Below are 19079 nucleotides of genomic sequence, written 5' to 3' on the forward strand. Positions count from 1 at the left end.
TGCTCCCTGAGAAAGAGGGGGCGGGAAAGTCGGCCACGCCTCCTCTAGAGCCTATTCGGTCCCAAGATCTGGAGCACCGGAAGTGCTGGCGACGTGTCGGTGCGCCCTACCCTAAACGTTCCTCCTTAGGCTACCTTTCCTATTCAGCTGAGGGATTCCGGGGCCGCCTGGGCACTGCACCCCGCCACTTCCGTATTGAACCGCCACTTCAACCGAACTCCCAACCTCCGCGCGCTCCCTCTTGTGCCTGATGGTTGGGCCGGCGCCGGGCAGTAGCCACGCCCTCCCCCAAGCCTGGCAGCCAATGGGCAGGCATCTCCCGGCAAGGTATTGGGTATTAATGAGGGCCGAACGCTGATTGGCTGCAGCGTCGTGGCCGGGGCTGGGCGGCGGGGTAGGTTGTTCCAGAGGTGGGAGGCGGCACCCGTGGCTGTGAAGGAGGCCTGAGAGCGACATGTCCCCGGCGGCTGAGGCAGAGCGGCCCGTGGCGCTGTTTGTCTGAGTCCAGGGCGGCCTGGCGGCCGGCTGAGGAAGAGGGTCGGCGGAGGCTGCCCCCGCTGTAGTGGCCGCCATGCTGGGGGCCCGGGCAGCTGAGGGAGTCGCCGTGGCGCTTCTGAGGCTGCTGCTGCTGCTGCTGCTGTCGGCGCTCCGGGGGCCGGGGCTCGGCGTGGTCGGCACGGCGGGGGCTGGGCTGTCGGACAGCGTTATTTGGGCGGTCAACGCGGGCGGCGAGGCGCATGTGGACGTGCACGGGATTCACTTCCGCAAGGACCCTTTGGAAGGCCGGGTGGGCCGAGGTGAGAGACCCTCACGGAGCCGCGGGATCCCAGGCCTGCCGCGCTGGGCGCCGCCGGCCAAAGGCTGCGGGCCCTTAGCCTGCCTTGACCCTGGGGCCACGTCTCTGGAGCGAAGTTTCTTTCCGCAGTTTCCTCAGGGACCCGGTCACACCTCAGAGCCTGGCACTGACTGGAAGCCACCAAGAACCATTGAGGCAGAGAGTTGGCGAGAAGTTATATTTGGACCTCGCGTCCTGCATTTTCTTAACCCATAGCGTCTACTTGAGCTGGGGAAAAAAGTAAAGACGAGGGCGGCCTGTTGTCACCTCGAAGCCTCACGGTTGTAGGTTATCCGTGTCCCTGGCCCGGGTGGTTCTTCTCTCCGATCAAGTCAGTTCCTGGTAGATTCCTGCCGACCCAGACATCGGCCGCTTTCCTTACTCCTTTTGCAGGAGTGGGTCTTGATTCTTAGCCAGAATAGAAAGGAATCTTCGAAGAGGATGGGCCAGGAAAGTTTGATTGCAGCCTCCTCTCTCGCCCCCCTTTGGAGCGACGAATATATATGCTTAAAAGTAAAAGCTGCAGGCCGCCCCCAGAGGGTGGTTATATTGAAGCCATCCTGTGCTGGAGGCTGATGGTGTGTCTGCTGGGTCAGCCAGTGTAAATTCTGAATATTCCGTGTGTAGAACCTACCCTAAGTGGTCCAGAGAGGTATGATTCCAGCTTATGGGAAAAATGCTTTTGACTGAACTGACTGAGCAACAGTGGAGTGGTTTTCACAGAACTGCACAGTTCTCCAAGTTAGTGGGAGACTTGCCAGTGGAACTGGTTAAAAATGCAAACCCCAGACCTAGGAAATTAAACCCAGGTTTCTGTACCAGGTTTCATCCCCAGACCACTCTTTGGGAAATCTCCTCTAGACTCTTTCTTCTGTAAGTAGGATTGGAAACCAGGTTCAAGAAGAAGTTCTTTGCTTCACGTGTTAGAAGAAGATTTATGCTGTATGCTAAGTTCAGAGGCTGCCAAATTGGCAACACGCCATCTCCAGAAAACTAGGAGAGAGACTTTCTCGCACTGTTTCCACAATGCCCAGATTTGGCTCTTGCCTTCACTAAAGAGTTTAACTTAGATCTTCGAAGTTAATTGCAGTGTCCTGGAGTTTGTTATTTGAGGGAGTTTATGACTTCCATACGTGTGAGAGTCTTGGGACACAGGGCTTTCTGAAGTTCTATGTTTGTCTTGGAATTTATTTAGCCCTGGCATGTAAGTCTCAGAAGCTAGCCTGGGTTCAGCCGAGTCAGAGCCCTAGTCTTCAGCAGCTTTAAAAGCCCCAAAGCCAGACTTCATAGCAGGAGGCATTGCTGTCTCCATCCTGGACCCTTCCTTTTTCTTCCTGGGTGTGGGCAGTGCAGAAGGAGCCTAGAGAGGAAACTAGAGACCGTTTGTGGACTTTGCCTCTTGAGATGGCTGTGGTGAGGACTGTGCAGATGGTTCCTTTCACTTAACAGATACCAGGCTTTACATAGGTTGCATTATCCTTTTAGTTCCATTGTGCAGAGAAGGCAGTTAAGACCACACAGGTTTAGTCTCTAGCTACTCCTCTTATTCAGAAATCCTTGTTTAAATATGCTGGTGCAGGTGGCGTTTTTTTTGTGTTTTAGCGTGGTCGTGTTTTGGTGTGGTCGCCAGTCAGAGTTTATTTTAGCAAGTAGCATTACATGAGACCTACCAAAGCTTATGTGCAGTGGAGTCCTATCTCGACCTTGGCCTTTGGGACACTCACTCTGTCAGTTTGGTTTGGAATTGTAGTAGAATTAAGGCATGGATAAAGAGTTGAAGATGGTTGTTTTCCTGCAGCTTGGACCAACCTATTGCAACTTTGTACTTTTGGGTGCCTGAGAGTAGCATTTTGCTGGCATTAGGACTGGGGCTGAGATGTGATTAAGCTTCCACTCTCAGGAGTCAGGTCTAGGTCTCTGGTTTCTTCTGTGCTAAGGAGTGGCACCACCCAAGGAAGTGCAGCTGTTCACACTGCTCTGACACTGTTTGGATAAGGGTGTGCCAACTAGTTGGAGACCCTTGCCTCATGTAGCTAGCTATTCACACTGATTTCAGAAGGAGCTGTATGTCTTATATCTTTTCCCATGTGCTGTGGTACTGTTTCCAGCAAGATGAAGAAAGTTCATTTTATGTTGAATGGATTCAGGTATTTCTTGCTAAATTAATCCAGATAAGGGTTTGGCCTTTTGAGCTCGCATGTTTCTTTTTAGTGTTTTTGTAGTCCAGCATTTGTGTAACTGTGAGTGGCCCAGGGCACTTAGTGGCTTTTGCTTTCAAAGGCATTTTGTAATGTTTATATAATTTCATATCTGTCTTGAGGATAGTTAGTGTTAATAGGAGATATTGACAACCTGGGAAAGGCTTTTTTCAACCTGTGTGCTTCAACAGATGGAAGTACCATTACAGAAAGTGATTCAGAAGTGCTCAATTTGGGATTTTGGCATGCTGCACATTCCAGGTTCTTTTTAACTTGCTCATTCTGGGTTCCTCTTTACTCTGAAGAGGAAAAGACATGGTTATTTGGCCTGAGGGCTTGATTTTAGGAGAAGCTATTTCTTTTTCATAGAAAGATACCTGCTATTCATTTGTATTACCTTGAAGAATTCGCTTTACCTCTCTGAGCCTTATTTTCCTTCTTAATAAAACTTATGCTTTAGAAATTAGTGACATGGATCTGAAAACTCTCCTGCCAGGTTAAAGTGTCTCTATCTTTTTCTTTGCTTGATGACCTTTTACAGGGAATTAAAAGTAAGGCAGAACATGGCTCTGGAGGGGAAAAAAGCTGACTAGAGGCCTGAGCCTATCAGGTTACTAATTCCATAGGCCTAAGGAAGACCCTTTTGGGGCAGCCATCCTTTTAGCTGAGGAAGGATTTGGCCTTGATGAGATGAGTTTGAAAGATAGGATGCCTCTGATTTGCTTAGGGCCACAGAATTTGTTTAGAATTCTGTTCCAGTATTGTCACCTATGCTGTCACCTAAGATGCAGGCTTCATTTGCAAGCCCGTCAAGTAGCAGAAGTTCACAGAGACTTTAGGTAAGCAATATCCCCATTTTACAGGTGAGAAAACACCTAGAGAGAATAACTTGTTTTGAGTCACACAGTAGGTAGCAGAACCAAGATTCATCTCCACACCTGTCTTACTCTAAAACTTGGGCTGAATTTTTCAAGTAGCCTGGCTATTTCATTTTCTAGGACTAAGTAGTGGTAGACATAATGTAGGCCCTTTGGCCCCCTTCCTTTCTGACTTAACTGTCTGAGCTATATTGTGCCAACTTCAGCACTGTGCTGTGTACACTTCACTGTATTTTAGAGAAGTCTGATTAGCTGTGAATATATAAAGGCAAAGGAGGGAAGAGAAAATTCTTTATGCAGCTGTATATCTTGGGACTTGGGCAAATTCAACTTTGCATGTGGTAAATTCTTGGGAAAGCCACTGGGGCTTTAAAGGCAAATATTTAAAGGTAATCCTGAGGTTGTTAAGTACTTTTTGTTCACGTGGCTGAATGTTCTTAGTTGCGGGACTGAGACTGCCAGAGATTACATTACTGTCAGTTTCTCACATTTTCCACTTGGCAAGAAAAAAAAAAAAAAAGATTCCCTATTTTTTGCGTGTATCTAAAAAGCAAATCTAGTTAATGTTCCAAATTTGTAAGGATCACAGCCCTCACGGAAGAAGGAAATTCTTAGAACTCAGTTGGAAGAAAAATAGCAGTCTTTTAATTTTCATGGGTTTATGCCCAGTGTAATGGTTTGAGCCTGGGAAAGAGCTGGGGCATGTTAGCAGTACATCCTTTGTAGTGCTTGCTGCCCAGCTCCCCTTCTTTGATTTCTTGAGGAGAAATAGGAAGAAAAAAGTCCGAAGACAAAAGTGCAGTGAGTTTCTTGTAGCATTGTCTCATCAGTCCATCTGATCTCCTCTACTTTTCACTTACAGGAACTGTTAACAGTTATGTTTATTTTTTTTAAGGCTTGACCTTAGCCACTGTTACTCTTTAATCTCCCTTGGAGATACAAGATCCTTTCCCTTGGTGTTTTGATGATTCAGAAGTTAAAGCTCCAGGGATGGCCACTCTTAGACATCTCCCAAAGGATCTAGGTGCCAAATGTCTTCTAGGTCACTGTGTGGGAAATCTTGAAATCTTAATTCCAGGCTGGAGGAGAGACTACGCCTGTGTACCAAGATCACTGTTTGCAAAGTAGATTTACGGAGTACTGGGAAGCCTCTTTGTGTTTACAGGGTAAAGGAATCAGGCTACTCTCTGAAGGAGGAAGCATAACTCTTCATCTCTGCAGCTAGAATGTGGTATCTTATATTTGAGGAAAGACCCCAGTTTTGTTAGTTATGTTGGGGAAGAAAAACATACACTGTCTTGTCTCTTACCAAGACTGGGGGAGGGGTGGGAGCAGTAGAGATTTTCAGCTATTCTGATAAAGACCCAGCATAAGTATCTTTACTTTTACCCTGCTGTATTCCTTGTCAGTCTGAGATGGGAAAGCTGGCTCCCTCAGGACTTGGGCATGTTAAGCCAGAGGTGCCAATAGGACTCTTGGCAGATTTTCTTTCCCTGCTAGGGTGGCTCTAGCCCTGTGGAGAGAAGAGCATGGCTTCCCTGCTTTATAGACACCTCCTTTGTTGCTATTTGTTCATTCAGTAAGTCATATTGAGGTCCTGCTTAACATGCCAGGGACAATGTTAGGTGTGGGGAAAATACAGTAGGAACTTTTTTTCTTCTTTTGGTTTAACTGAGGGAGTATTCAAGGGAGCAGGTTGCACTGAGTTTTGTGTGTCTGTGAGAAGTAAGGTGCTTGGACCCAAAGGAAATTAGAGAGCATCACACCCTTATTTTTATGAGCATGTTTCTTTTTACCAGCCTTGGAACTTTTTGAATGAAATTATAAAAAGCAACTAAAGCTGTTATCTTATTTGTGGTAAAGACAATGAAGAATGACTTTCCTAACAGATATCCTGTTTTTTAGACTCTGAGCTTCGCTGAATGAGAAAATATTCTTTTGAACTTAATCATCTCGTAGAGTTCCTGGCCATCCCCCTTGTTTTATGAGGTCTCTCTGAAGCTTTCCCTTGCAGGGAACCAGGCAGCTGTAGCATAGTGCTTTGTTCTAATAAGGAGTTAGACTTGTTCTTTTCTTATCACTCTCCGTACAGTTGAGGAAAAGTCATTTTAACATTTTAAAAAGTTCTGCCAAGAGGGTTACAGGAGCTGTTGGTGATTAGCGTTTACTTTCTCTCGGTTTACTCTGACTTGGTAATGGCTGTGTGATTCTTGCCTTTGTGTCTGGTCTGTTTGGAGCCAGGTGCAGAGGGGGTGGCCCCTTTCACTGGGAGGGTTATTAGTATTGTGCTGGAAATGCCTCTGGCGATTCTAGGGTCTCTGGTGGTCTTTTATGTTTTGCCTCTGACGTGGTTTCTCTTTGTCTTTTGTCCCCAGCCTCTGACTATGGCATGAAACTGCCAATCCTGCGTTCCAACCCTGAGGACCAGATCCTATATCAAACAGAGCGGTACAATGAGGAGACCTTTGGCTACGAAGTGCCCATCAAAGATGAGGGAGACTATGTGTTGGTGTTGAAATTTGCCGAGGTCTACTTTGCACAGTCCCAGCAGAAGGTGAGGCCTGATCAGGCTGCCGCTTGACCAGTGGAACATTGCCACTCTTGGATAGTCCTCTGCTCTGGGCCAGAGAGTATACAAACCTACCCGGAAGGGAGGAACAGATGAGCTTTGAGGAAAAGCTAGATTCCTTTTGCCCCTAGGGAATTTATGTCCTATTGCCCATGAGGCTGCACTTGCCATGGGATTGGTGACAGAGGGTTATACCAGAATCCTAGTTCTTGGCAACTCACTGATTCTGTTAAGGCCCGCCTGGTTATCTCTCCCTACTTGCTTGTCAGCACCTTCTTGTTTTTAACCTTGTTCTTTTTGTGTCCTTTCTGTGAATTTCCTTCCCATGTTGAGTTTTTTGTTTGTTTTCTTTGTTTCCTAAGGCCAGTTAGAGGCCTCCTTGACAGTGAAGAACGTGGCTTTGGTTTGGCTCAGATAAAAGACGCTAGCCACCCCAGAATATATCCAGCCCTGTTATTTCTTAAATTATTTTTGAACTTGAAGCCCAGGCAGGTGTATAATTTCCACCTGCTGAAGGAGTGTGAAGCTGATGGTTTTGACACGGTCTTCTTTTTTCATCTTCGAAGGTATTTGATGTGCGATTGAATGGCCACGTGGTGGTGAAGGACTTGGATATCTTTGATCGAGTTGGGCACAGCACAGCTCATGATGAAATCATCCCTATGAGCATCAGAAAGGGGAAGCTGAGCGTCCTAGGGGAGGTGTCCACCTTCACAGGGAAACTCTACATTGAGTTCGTCAAGGTAACGCTCCTCCTCTGCCCTCCTCACCAAGGAAGAGCTCACAAGAATGGTGCGGGGGAATTATCTGCTGCTGCGCCGGGCTCACCACTGTTTCTCATTCCCTAGGGTTACTATGACAATCCCAAAGTATGTGCACTCTACATCATGGCTGGGACAGTGGATGGTAAGTTGTGTTTTTGATCTGCTTTTTGACTTGGGCTGGAGAATGTGGTTGAACAAACCCTTGGGGGATACTTTAGCTGTTCACTATTTAGAAAACTACTGTTACTTAAAGCCATATTGTGGTGAATCCAGAGTCAGATGTCTGGGGATGAATGTGATGTGGGGTGGTGCTAGCTCTAAGCTTTGGAGCACTGTTTTTAAATCTTGCTGCTGCTGTTTAATCAGCTGTTTGGTTTTGGACAAATTCCTTGAAATTCATTGTAAATTGTGATTAATAATGGTACCTATTGGTGTGCCCTGACCCTTTCTGTCATTTGGAATTGCCTAAAACTTGTACTTTTTCTGTTTTCTTTGACATTTATTTCCTGAGGGCAAAAAAGGAAAAGGGCAAAAGGAGGAATTCTTTAGTGTTTCGGTATGCTCTGAGAGATTCCAGCATTGCCAGACTACTCTGGACAAAAGTTCATTTATTAATGTCTCCTTGTGCTTATGATCCAGCCTCAGGGTATGTCTCTTTCTCAAGGTTGAGATTATCCCGGCTGCCGGCTTCCCAGGCTGATTTTTTAGAGAAAGCTTGTGTCTTAGTGACTTTTCTCCCCCATACCCGGTATGTCTCTTTCTCAAGGTTGAGATTATCCTGGCTGCCGGCTTCCCAGGCTGATTTTTTAGAAAAAGCTTGTGTCTTAGTGACTTTTCTCCCCCATACCACCTCTGCCTTTTCCCAATTCATCCTGAATACACTGAGAATCTCATCCTATTGTCTTGAGGTCCCCCACTTGCTGATATGATGACATCCAGGAGGCTGTCTTGACACCAAACAGATTCGTAGCTCGAGTCCCTAAGGAAGAGGCAGAGCAGAGGGGAGGGTAGTGTGTGCTGAGAACCCAGAACTCTGGATCAGCTTTTCCTCAGCAGCTTTGTGAATCAAAGGGGAAGGACGGATTATGGAAGGGGGGAGGAGGGACTTGAAAAGGTTAAGTTTTGGGTGTTGGGTCATTGACCCCAGTTAGATCATAGCCTCTCTTTATTGTGGCTCATTTCCTGCTCTTAAGGGTCTCACTTAAATGCTTGGGGGTCTTACTTAAAAGGTGTCCTCTTCCTTGTGTCAGATGTACCAAAGCTGCAGCCTCATCCAGGATTGGAGAAGAAAGAAGAGGAAGAAGAAGAAGAAGAATACGATGAAGGGTCTAATCTCAAAAGACAGACCAATAAGAACCGGGTGCAGTCAGGCCCCCGCACACCCAACCCCTATGCCTCGGACAACAGCAGCCTCATGTTCCCCATCCTGGTGGCCTTCGGAGTCTTCATTCCAACCCTCTTCTGCCTCTGCCGGTTGTGAGGACAAATTACCATCCTGAACAGGGTGGAGGGTGTGGGAAAGAAACCAAACGTGTTGGTTTGGTTTCTGTATTTTTCATGGTGATTAACACACACACACACACACACACACACACAAAATTAAAGGAGATAAAAAGAGGCAGAGTGAGTAGAGAGCAGCCCTTGTCCACCACCTGGTTCCAGACCCGCTTCAGTCCTAGTCCTCTCTTTGTGGCTGGCCCCCAGCCATCTCTTTCCTCTCTAGGGTACTTAGGGTAAACTGGGTCCTACCTGTTTAAGGATCCTCGTCTGTATACCTACTAGAAAGGACTCGGAAGTTGGAGCAGATGCCTTTTTTTAGGTTAGCAGTTGACAGCAAGGAAATGTCATCTTATTACCTGAGAAGACCAGTACTGGGAGTTGGGTATGTTCTGAAGTTATATCCAGATGTGTTTCCAGATGTCCTGGGATGTCTGTGGTTTGTGTGTCTGTGAAGGTGTATAATCTGTGTGATAAAGATGAAAATGGAAGGATTTTAAAAAAGAATGAAAATTAGATACTTCCTTACTTGGAAGCCTTTCTGGTTTTAGTCCAATGATGGTTTCACCTTAAGTGTTTGAGCTTTGTCATTGCTTGTCTCCCTGACATGTGCCAGTTTGAGGACTCTCTGGTATCCAGGACGATTAGTTTATGTCAGGTCCTCAAATTGCCTCTGACTTGTTACCACAACAAATCATTTTGATTTCAGTGCCTGTTGGGGACTTGATTTCCTCTCTCTCTTTCATCTGTCTGTCTTAATGTGGCTCATTTGAAATCTCTTCGCTCAACCATCCTACTAAATTATTGCCAAGAAGGGAAGAACACATGAGGACTTGGGGTTCCTTCTGCTTGAATGTCTTAATGTCTACCACCTCACCTTGAAGGTACCTCCCTCCCTGGATCTCTGAGCTGGCAGCCAGGAGGACCCAGCAGTTCTTGTACTGGCCCCTTTGTAGGGTCTTGCTGCCAGGGGTCAGGGATGCTTTCCAGCTCGCAGCAACAGAACACTTGATCTTAAGAGTCTCTTCTGGTCTTTGGATTAGAAAAGGCTTTTGTTAGCATAACTTAAGAACAACCTCAGAGACTTGAGCCCCACTAAGTGACTGACCACTGTTTAGAGTATCTAGTATCTGATGTTCATTCTTATGTCCTTGTCTGTCATGGTTCAACCAGTTTGGGGTTATGCCTAGAGTTGTCCAAGGAACTAGACTGATTGTCTGTATCTGGCCCAGTGACGCTGCTCATTGATCTTAATAGTATGCCCCTCTGACCTTTCGTTTTCCCGTCCAAGTAGCAGTCAGGTTCTTGGTGTGACAGGGCTGAAAGATTTCCTGTCAGCCATAGTCCTGGCAACTCTGAAGCCAACCTTAGCATCTAAGTGTCTGTCTTGAATTCCCTGGAAACATTTCTGCAGGAAATTAAGCTTCCTTATTTCCCTCCTTTCTCATCACTGTCATTCTTTTCCCAGCTACTAGGAATTTTGTGGATGGAAGGCAGCAGGATTAGCTTCTGCTTGAAGGCTGGAGCAGGATAGAATCTCAGGCAAGGCCCATTTTATCAGAGTATGTTTAATTTTGAGTTTGTCTTTTGGATATGTTTTTAAAGAGCTCCATGTATTCGGACTGCTCATTATGACAAATTAAGTAGCCTTGGGCTCATGTTCTGGATTTTGGCTCTTAATGAGTTACTACAGGCCAGCATTTCATCCTATGAGAGTTGTAGCCCTTTATTTTTGCTGTGACTTAGGCCTCAGTATTAGGATATTGAGTCAGGCAGCTGAACGGCTGTGGCCTGAGGCTGTAATCAGAGGAACACTTTTTGGAGTGTTTCACAAAGCTCCCTGCTTTAAAGGATGACATCCTGTATCCTTGATTCTGGGACCACCTGCCTGGGGCAGTGGACATCCTGACTGTTAATTGGACTTCTAACAGTGGCTTCAGTCCCCATTCCATCACAACCCCCAAAGCCGTAGGCCACTGCCAGTACAATTGACAAGACGAGGAAGGAAAACTTGCCGCCTCCATTCTGCCTTGTTTGTTAGTTTGCCTGGGTCTCTCTGGGGAAGGAGGGGTCCCCGCCTCCTCACCTCAACCCATCCCTTCAGTGACTCAGAGTCTCAGAAGGAAACTCTGGCTCCTTGGGCCATTTCCTAATGGTACTGTAAGCCAAGCAGCTTTGCTTCTGCCTCTGTTTCCAAGCCCACCCTTTTCCCCTGAGCTCAGGGGTAGGAACGGGCACTTTCCTCTTTGGTTGTGTCTCAAAGGAAGGAACATCTTTCTATGGCTCACAAAAGCTAAAGGGGAAATAAGGAAACAGGAAGAAGTATGGTGGGGGCTGGGGTAGAGGCCCCTGGAGCCAAGCCCACCCAGCTAAGAGCTGCCCAGGGCTGGTCACAGCTGGCTCATGATGCTGAACTTGAAAGCTTTTTTTTTTGGCTCCGCCAAGATGATATAGGTACGTGAAGTTTAGTTTAAAGGGGTGGGATGGGGCACTCTTTATTTTAATTTTCGTATTGTGTGTGTCAAGAATTACTCCGTAGTTCATCTTTTGCTTTTTGCACTGTTTGTTCCCATGCCTGTATTTTGAGCTAGTGCTAGGACTGAGAGGCTGCACTGTAGGGAGTCTGACTGGGCTTGGGGAGGTGATGAGTGATGCTAGCTAGGGGTGGGGAAGGAGACATCTGGGCTCTTCTACTGGATCTATGCTCTGTCCTAGGTTTTTTAGATTCCCCTGAGCCCAGCTGGCCAAAGCCAAGAGCAGAAGGCCAAGGTGAAACTTCTTTCTGGGTGGGCCATGCCATGATGTCTGCTGCAGATGGGCAGAGAGGCTGCAGTGTAGCCAGCCAGCCTCTAATGGGACATTTTTAGACTCCACTCATGCTGACTGAATCATTGTGCCAGGAAATAATTTGTGGGACCTATGTCCCCTGAACCAGATCCATTTTTCTGAAGAATCTCCGTTATTGAGGAGAAGCTGCTCGGTGGATACCTTGAGTTGTGGTGACTTGAAAGATGGTCATCTTCAAGTGTCAGTGGTGTTAGACTCCCCAGGAGGACCACCTGACCTGCAGGGCCACCCGTTGGTTTGAGAGTGTGATCTTATTCTCTTGTTCCCATTGTTTGCCTAGGAAATACTTGCCTGAAATTGGGGATCACATGAGAGGTCACTTTAAAAAAAGTGGGGTAAAGTTTGAGTTAAGTTTACTTTCCCTTTTCTGTGCCTGGGAACTGTTTAATCCAGTTTCAGAATTGTGATTTGACTTCTTTATATTTTTGGAGAAGCTTCTGTTTTAAGGAATTTCTCTTCCTTCTTATCCTTCATCTACCTTCTCCTAGGAAAGCCTGGCCGTAGCTTCTAGAATCTCAGTTGAACGTCAGAAAACAGCAGCAGTATTTTTCCTTTCCTAGCACTTATATTACTTTCCTTAGAAATCGGCTCACCCTGGGAAGCCCAGGGAAAGAATCAGCAGGTTCTCTACCCTCCCTGGGGTTTGGGGAAGGACCCACCCCGGTCAGCACAGTGCCTTTTCCTCTCCTGCTCTGAGCCAGGGTGGGCATTCCCTCTAAATTCAGGTCCGGGCATGGGTCTTTCAGTCCCTGCCATGGGGCTGCTTCCCCATCCCTTCTTCCCCCTCCCCTTTGCTGGCCGGCTCTGACCTAATTCAAGTGTCTTCTTGCCTTGAGGAGCCTTAATGGCATCAAGTGGCAACATGTAATATTGTCCTCCAGGCCTCTCCAAAAGGACCCAGGAGAGCAGATGAGCTTTCCAAAGTGAGAGACTTAATAGGTTCCCCTGTTTAAAAAAAGGGGGAGATATGCTTTGGGCCTCGTCCTGCTGTGGCCCTGAGGGAAAGAAGCCTGGGATAAGGCTAAGTGACAGTGCAGAAGCAGAACCAGAAACACCACGGATCTGTGCAGAAATCTTAGAAGAAATCTGCTTCTCTTCTATGGAAAGATATAATTTAGAGATCAAAGAGCTCCAAGAAAATTGCAAAGAAGCCTTAATGTTCAAGCTTCCGAGGGCTCAGAGTAATTGTTCTGTTTCAGCCTGAGTTAGGACTCTGTCGGTATTGAGACCGCTCCCGGGGCGAGAGGGCTAGATTTCCTCATTTTGCTACAAGACTAGATTGGCACCAATGGGTCAGCTGCCCAGTGAGGGCAAGTCTCTTCTTTGTACACAGGTGGCTTGCTGCCGATTTGTTTGGCCTCCCCCAGCTGCCTTTTGGCTAGCCCGCTTTAGGGTGCCAAAGCATTTTGATAAGAACAGATAACTTGGGGACTGGCTGGGGTGGCAGGAAAAGAGCAGGATAGATCTCTTGGGACGGGTTACCCCCCAGGAGTATAAAAGCAAGGAGCCAGGATCGTGCTGGCAGCCAGGGAAACAAGTAGTGCCTGTTAGTTGGCAGAGAGGGCCTTGGCACCTCTCGCATCCAGGCAGTCTTGTGAGATACGGGGGGCACACAGCACCAGGCAAAGCAAAACTCCATTCTCACCTCTATTTTGAGCTTCAGTGCTTTACTTCAGTACGAGAAAAAACAACAACAAACTGAAGTGTGCTTTCCGTCCTTTCAAAGGACAACTGTCGGGAAAGGAGAGCCGAGCTGCCAGGTGGGAGGGGAGAATTGGCAGGGAGAGACGGTACGGTAAAACCAGGAATGAGACATTCTTGACTCCTCTCTTCCCTGGTGTGTCATGATCCAGGGAATGAAAAGAAATTTGACCCTGGGTTAGTTTCCTCCGCTAAGTTCTCCCACGCTAGGACCAGCTGCCCATTCTGAGCTCAGGGCAGCCTCTCCAACCATTAACCTGGCTTGTCAGGGAGCCAACACTGCTACTCTAGATTGGGCCTGGCGGCTCTGTTCTGTACTAGGTACTAGAGAATAGTGTCAAGTTCTTCGTAGCCCTTTGTAGCTCCTACTTTAGATTTCCATCCTCTCCTTGCGGAAGTGAAACCAACTCTCTCTAGCTGCAACACACTTTTACAGTGGCACAGTGAGATGTGATTGAGGAGCTTTGAACCTGGCTGGCCCGGGAAAGCCAGTAGGGGTGGATAGAGCTGCCTTCTTTTCCGGGCTGTCTCCACCTGTCCTTACCCCTTCCATGCCCCACCCTATTCCCACCAAAAAAAAAAATCAGGATGTTTTTCACTGTCCATTGCTTTGTGTTTTAATAAACAATTTGCAGTGACACTCTGTGTTGGGATTGAATCTGAACTTGATTGCAAAAGGATGAAGTGATGGGGTGTGAAAAGGGAGACCTAGGGGTTCACTTATCTGCATAGGGTGCTCCTGTGACCGGTCTAGGAGATTGTGTCCCTTTAGTCCTGTGTCTCTTTTCTTTTTGGCGGGATGTTTGGTTAAGGGAATGAAGTTCTGCAAAACCCTGCCTGGCCAGTTCAACCAGCAGCACATTCAAGGAAAAACAAACAGTTGTTTTGTTTTGTTTCTACTTTCACTGGAACACCAGGCCATGACTGTCTAACTCCCAAGCACAACGAGCCTGTAGCTGCCTCTCTTCTCATCTTTCCCTCAGCTTCCACCGTAGCCCATGGACAGACTAAGCCATTGGACAATTTTCTCTACTTTCTCCTTTTCTGGTATGTTGTCATTGCTGAGTATACATTGGGAAGAGGCAGAAAGAGCAGGAAGGATTTTTTTTTTTCCCTGTAACTTATCTGCCACGTTTTACCACTGAGGAAACTCAAAAGGCTTCGGTAATTTATCGAAGTCAGTAAATGGTCAAGCCAGGACTCAAACCCAGTCTATGCCTGCAGAGCCCATGTTCTTTCTAAGGCTATAAGAACATTACAGATATTCTTTATTGAATCTTCGAAATGTGTAGGCACAGTGCCGGGCACTTTTACAGATGTTATCTCTGTTTAATCTTAAGCAAACCAGTTGGTATTAGCTTTTAAGAGGTAAAGTGACTTGCCCAGGGCTACACAGCTAGCGAAAGGCAGGCAGAGCTGGAAGTTTACATGAGGATTCTTGCTCTTAATCATTATTCTCTATTGCCTTCCATTTCCCTAAAATGCTCTGTGACATGACTCCAGAGCCTACCTGCTGCATTCCTCCAAGCAGGATGGAGGCTGCTGGTTTTGGGAGCGAGAGGGAGAATTTGGCCTACCTCCCTCAGTTACCCCTTGAAGGGCAGAATTCAGCGCTCAGCTCTAAGAATGAGGCCAGTGTTGATGGAGTTGGTTCTCAGGGCCCAAATAAGCCAGGAGGCCCACAGAGCCTCTTTTCTTAGTTTGAGACCACCCATTACTGGAGTTCTTTACTAATTCAGATTTAGCTGTTACTATTTCAAGTAGCATTGCATGAGCTGCCAAATGGGGAAGAGACCTGAAGAAGCCCTGCTCTAGGGAGTTGCAGGCAGGGAAATTGTCTGACAGAAGATCTTGTGCCAAGTGCCGGGGGTTGGGTTAAACCACTCCTTGGGTCCAGATATTAATCTCGCTAAGGAAATCAGGCTCCCGGTTGGCTGGAGCCGATGTGTCGGACCTTACTGCATACTTGGTACCCCACCCTCCTTCATCCCCCATAGAGGAAGAGAGATGAGTTTTTCCAACGTTTACTGGAAATCTTGCTGCTTTAGCAGTGGGGAGGGGTCAAGGCAGAAAGGAGGTAGAGCGGGGAGGGTATAGAGCAGGCTGGCCTCTGCGCTCTGGCAACCTGAGATGGTAGACACCTCACTGCAACGCTCTGGCCCAAGAGTTGAATGAGTTCTGTTTGCTGTTAGCCTCTTATGTTAGTTAAAAATAACCCCATTTGCTTTTTGGCTTGGGCCTTGTACAAGGACACGCTCTCCTGGTTTTCCTCACTGTTTCCACTTGAATTTATCTGTTGATTCTTCAAGGTCTGGTCCCCAGCTCATTTCCTCTCAGCTCTGACTTGAGTGTTTTTTTTCAGCCACTGCATTTTGCATTCTAACTCCATGGCTTCTACCTGCGCAGTGTGGCTGCCCTCATCAGAGGGGTCCTGGAGAAAGAGGCCACTTAAGTATACTACCTTAGTGACCATTTATGAGATGCTGTCATAGTGCTTTTCGTTGCTGTTTTTCATCTCCCCTCATAATAACCCTAGGAAAGATGTGTGACTAGCTTGGTTTATAAATGAGGAGACGGGCTTAGAAGGGATAAATGACCTGCCCAAAGTGACATAGCTGATAAGTGACAGAGTGAAGACTGGAACTCGGTCCTGTCTCACCACAGGCTAAATTCCTGGATGTGGAATTGTAGGCAAAGGGGTTAATACATTTGAATACATTTGTCATCATCCCTAGTAAAGGAAAGCCTTTGCTCTTACTGTCATGATGTACTGTTCTTAAAAAGGAAACTTTTGAATGTAGATAACTGATGAAGGTGATGGTTAACATGGAGGTTTATGATAATCTTTCTCTGAAAAAGAAAGTAACCTTTTAAGACAGTGATATAAAATGCATAAGTACATTTTAAAAAATTGTATGGATGCAAAATGTGAAAACTCATTCCTACTCCTCTAATCCCTAGAGGATAATACAGGTGACAGTTTGGTGTCTATTTTTTGTTTTACGTGTGTGTGTGTGTGTGTGTGTGTGTGTGTGTGTGTACATATACATATATTTATATATTTAAACATGTATTTATTGTGCACATATCCAAGTGCTTCTTTAGCATTCTATTAAGGAATTACCATATCAAACAGTATATGCATTTAAAATTTTGAAAGTACTGCCCTTGACAAGGCTACATGAATTTTCACTCACCAGTCTTGTGCTATATGACTTTGGAATATGCCAGAAATTCTTTTTTGGAAACAGGTGAGTTATAAATAAATTCATTCTTTTTAAAAACAGCCCCCAGCCAGGGAAAGAAGTGACTTGGGTACTAGAGAAATTATATTAGTGCTCTGTCACAGACCACAGGGCATGCCCACAGTCCCGGCCAACACTCACTGATTCAATGCACGACACCTTTAGGGAGGCAGGAAGAAGGAGGACTGGACACCCAACTCTCGGCAGAAAAAGCCCTCTTGCTTATCTTGGCACCAGGTCTGGGCCCTACCTCCCTGGCCTAATTTGAAGCAGACTGCCTGGCTACCCTGAGACTGCCACTGTCACACATCTAACGGTGAGGGAAACAACCAGCTGAAGGAGAGAGACTCAGCATGGAGCTGGGGTACAAGGGAGGCCAGCCTTTCTGCTCCAGTCTTCCCGGGTCTAGCCCAGGGAAAGCTTGAGATTACCATTTAATGCAGTAAATCTCTATTAGTATTAGTATATGTACCATTTAATGCAGTAAATCTCTATTAGTATTAGTATATGTACTTTTCAAAAAACTTTTATGAGAGCCTTTTGACATACCTTAAACGGAATGGAGGTTACAGCCTTAATTTTTCCTACTCCTTTTTAAAAAGGGATGTGTATCTATTCTTTTTTTGTGTTTTCTATTCTCCTAAAGACATAGTCTTTTAACCACAATTCATAGGTAGTGATTAGAGAGAGTACAGGCTCCAAAGTCCTTTATACAGCAATATTTACTTATTTATTTTTAACAGAAAAAGTGATCTAGTTTGTTTGCTTTTAATTTTTAGAGAAAATAAGGCTACTTTGGCTTAGTGTCTGCCTTCCAGAAATAGATCCTAGCTTTTTTTTTTTATATATAAGTATACAAGCGTCCCATGATCATAAGCTCGTTGCGATAAAATAGTACAGAAGTAGTTCTAAAGAATGTCTTAAGTGAACATATCCCCTTTTAGTCCCTTCCAATACTCTTTTCTCCAGAGGGAACCACGATTAACACTTTAGTGTATATCCAAACCCCTTCCTTTGAAGTTACAATACATATCTATATATTCATATCCTTTATTTTAAACAAATGGGATTCTGTTTTTTCTCCTCCACTTAATGCCTTTGAGATCTCTCCATACTAGTACATATAGGTGGATCTCGTTCTTTTTAATAACTGCATAGGGAGGGGAAAAAAATAAAATGTTAAAAATAGATATGTTCCCAGGGTGGGGGGCGGGAAATAACTGCATAACGCGAATGCAACTATGATTGTAGTTTTTCAGTGTTACAAATGTTGCTGCAGTAAACATCTTGCATACATGTAGTCTAAGTTCCTGGATGTGCAATTGCAGGCAAAGGGGTTAATACATTTGAATACATTTGTTATCATCCCTAGAAAGAAAAAAGCTGAGGTCCAGGTAACTAGTCTTGGTTTCTGAGAACAAAGTTTCAGTGACCAAGTGAATGCGGGAAGTGGCTGCGTGCTAACCCCCACTCTTGGTGATTCACAATAAAGTACCATATTAAAAGTTCTGGAAATTCTTCAGCAACCACTCACTGCCAAGTGGTTTAAAAGAGTTGTTTGCAAAAGGGAAGACTAATTTTTGTTCACATCTATTAAAATTTTCCTTAGTAGTTTGGTAAGTGCCACCCAGTGGTAATCTCTCAAAGACAGGACAGCATTTAGATAGGAACTTGTCCACACATTGTCCCACCAGGCTGGCCAACAGGTGGAGTCAGGTTTGGATTTTGTCCAGGAACCAGGCTAGGCTTGTCAATCCCTCCTGAGCCCCTCCCATCAGGTGAAAGACTTGCAGCAAGGCCTGGTATAAGTCAAGTCTTGAGGCTGATCATGGGGAGAAGAGAGAGTTTTACTCTGGATGAGAGATGAAATCAGATCTAGCGGACAGACTTTGTATCAGTTGGGCCCTGGCCACCAACACAGAAGACTGTGGATCCAGAATCTCTAGAGAAGGAGCCACTTGCGGGGTGTAAGGGCAGCTTTTCCCCACCCCTACCCACCTTCTCCAGCTGGTGAAATTATGGTTAACTTCCAAGGTTCAGTGCAGAAGTTACCCCTGTGAAGCCTCTCCCTGATCCCCCAGACCGCTCATGTGTACTCTGCTAGTACCTTTGCTGTACTTCTGTTACAGCAATCAGCACTCTGATTTGTCTTCTGGTTCATTCATATTTATTGGATTAATCAAGAGGAAGAGCCACATAATGAATTATGTACTTTCCAGTCTTCCCCAACAAAGTGGGAGTTCCTCCATAGTGAGGTGCTGTTCAGGCTTTCCTTTGTTGAGCACCCACCATGTGTCAAGCATTAGCTAGACCACCCAATACAATAGTGAATAAGACAAACCCAATCCCTAACCTCATTCATATTATATCCCCAGCCCTATGTCTAGCTCAAAGCTTAGCACAGTAGGGTTTAGGAATGACAATCTAATTGGAAAACTGGCTTTGCATAGTAAGCACTGTTTTAACTTACCTTCCATGCTACAGATTAAAAAACATTTAGCATGCCTTTCCACAATTTATATAACAGAATCATTTGACCGTACGA

General features: G+C 45.9%; 1 protein-coding gene across 2 annotated transcripts; it reads left to right on the forward strand.

Annotated features, from left to right (window-relative positions):
- Positions 1–303: 303 nt before the first annotated feature.
- Positions 304–16280, forward strand: MLEC (malectin). 2 transcript variants are annotated; one of them, XM_025044537.1, is made up of 5 exons: positions 304–327; positions 6287–6465; positions 7047–7223; positions 7329–7386; positions 8495–16280. In XM_025044537.1, exons 2-5 carry the CDS (start codon positions 6301–6303, stop codon positions 8722–8724), a joined length of 630 nt encoding a protein of 209 aa, XP_024900305.1. In that variant the 5' UTR covers positions 304–327; positions 6287–6300; the 3' UTR covers positions 8725–16280. The 2 variants fall into 2 exon arrangements, with proteins under 2 accessions (XP_024900305.1, XP_006908683.1); XM_006908621.3 differs by lacking the exon at positions 304–327 and adding an exon at positions 398–797.
- Positions 16281–19079: the final 2799 nt, after the last annotated feature.

This window comes from Pteropus alecto, unplaced genomic scaffold (genome assembly GCF_000325575.1).
Source record: "Pteropus alecto unplaced genomic scaffold, ASM32557v1 scaffold113, whole genome shotgun sequence".
Lineage (NCBI taxonomy): Eukaryota > Metazoa > Chordata > Mammalia > Chiroptera > Pteropodidae > Pteropus > Pteropus alecto.

Coding starts and splice junctions, on each gene's coding strand:
- MLEC (XM_006908621.3), top strand. CDS start 572: ATGCTGGGGGCCCGGGCAGCTGAGGGAGTCGCCGTGGCGCTTCTGAGG. Junction 7,224..7,328: donor TCTACATTGAGTTCGTCAAG/GTAACGCTCCTC, acceptor CTCATTCCCTAG/GGTTACTATGACAATCCCAA. Junction 7,387..8,494: donor CATGGCTGGGACAGTGGATG/GTAAGTTGTGTT, acceptor TCCTTGTGTCAG/ATGTACCAAAGCTGCAGCCT.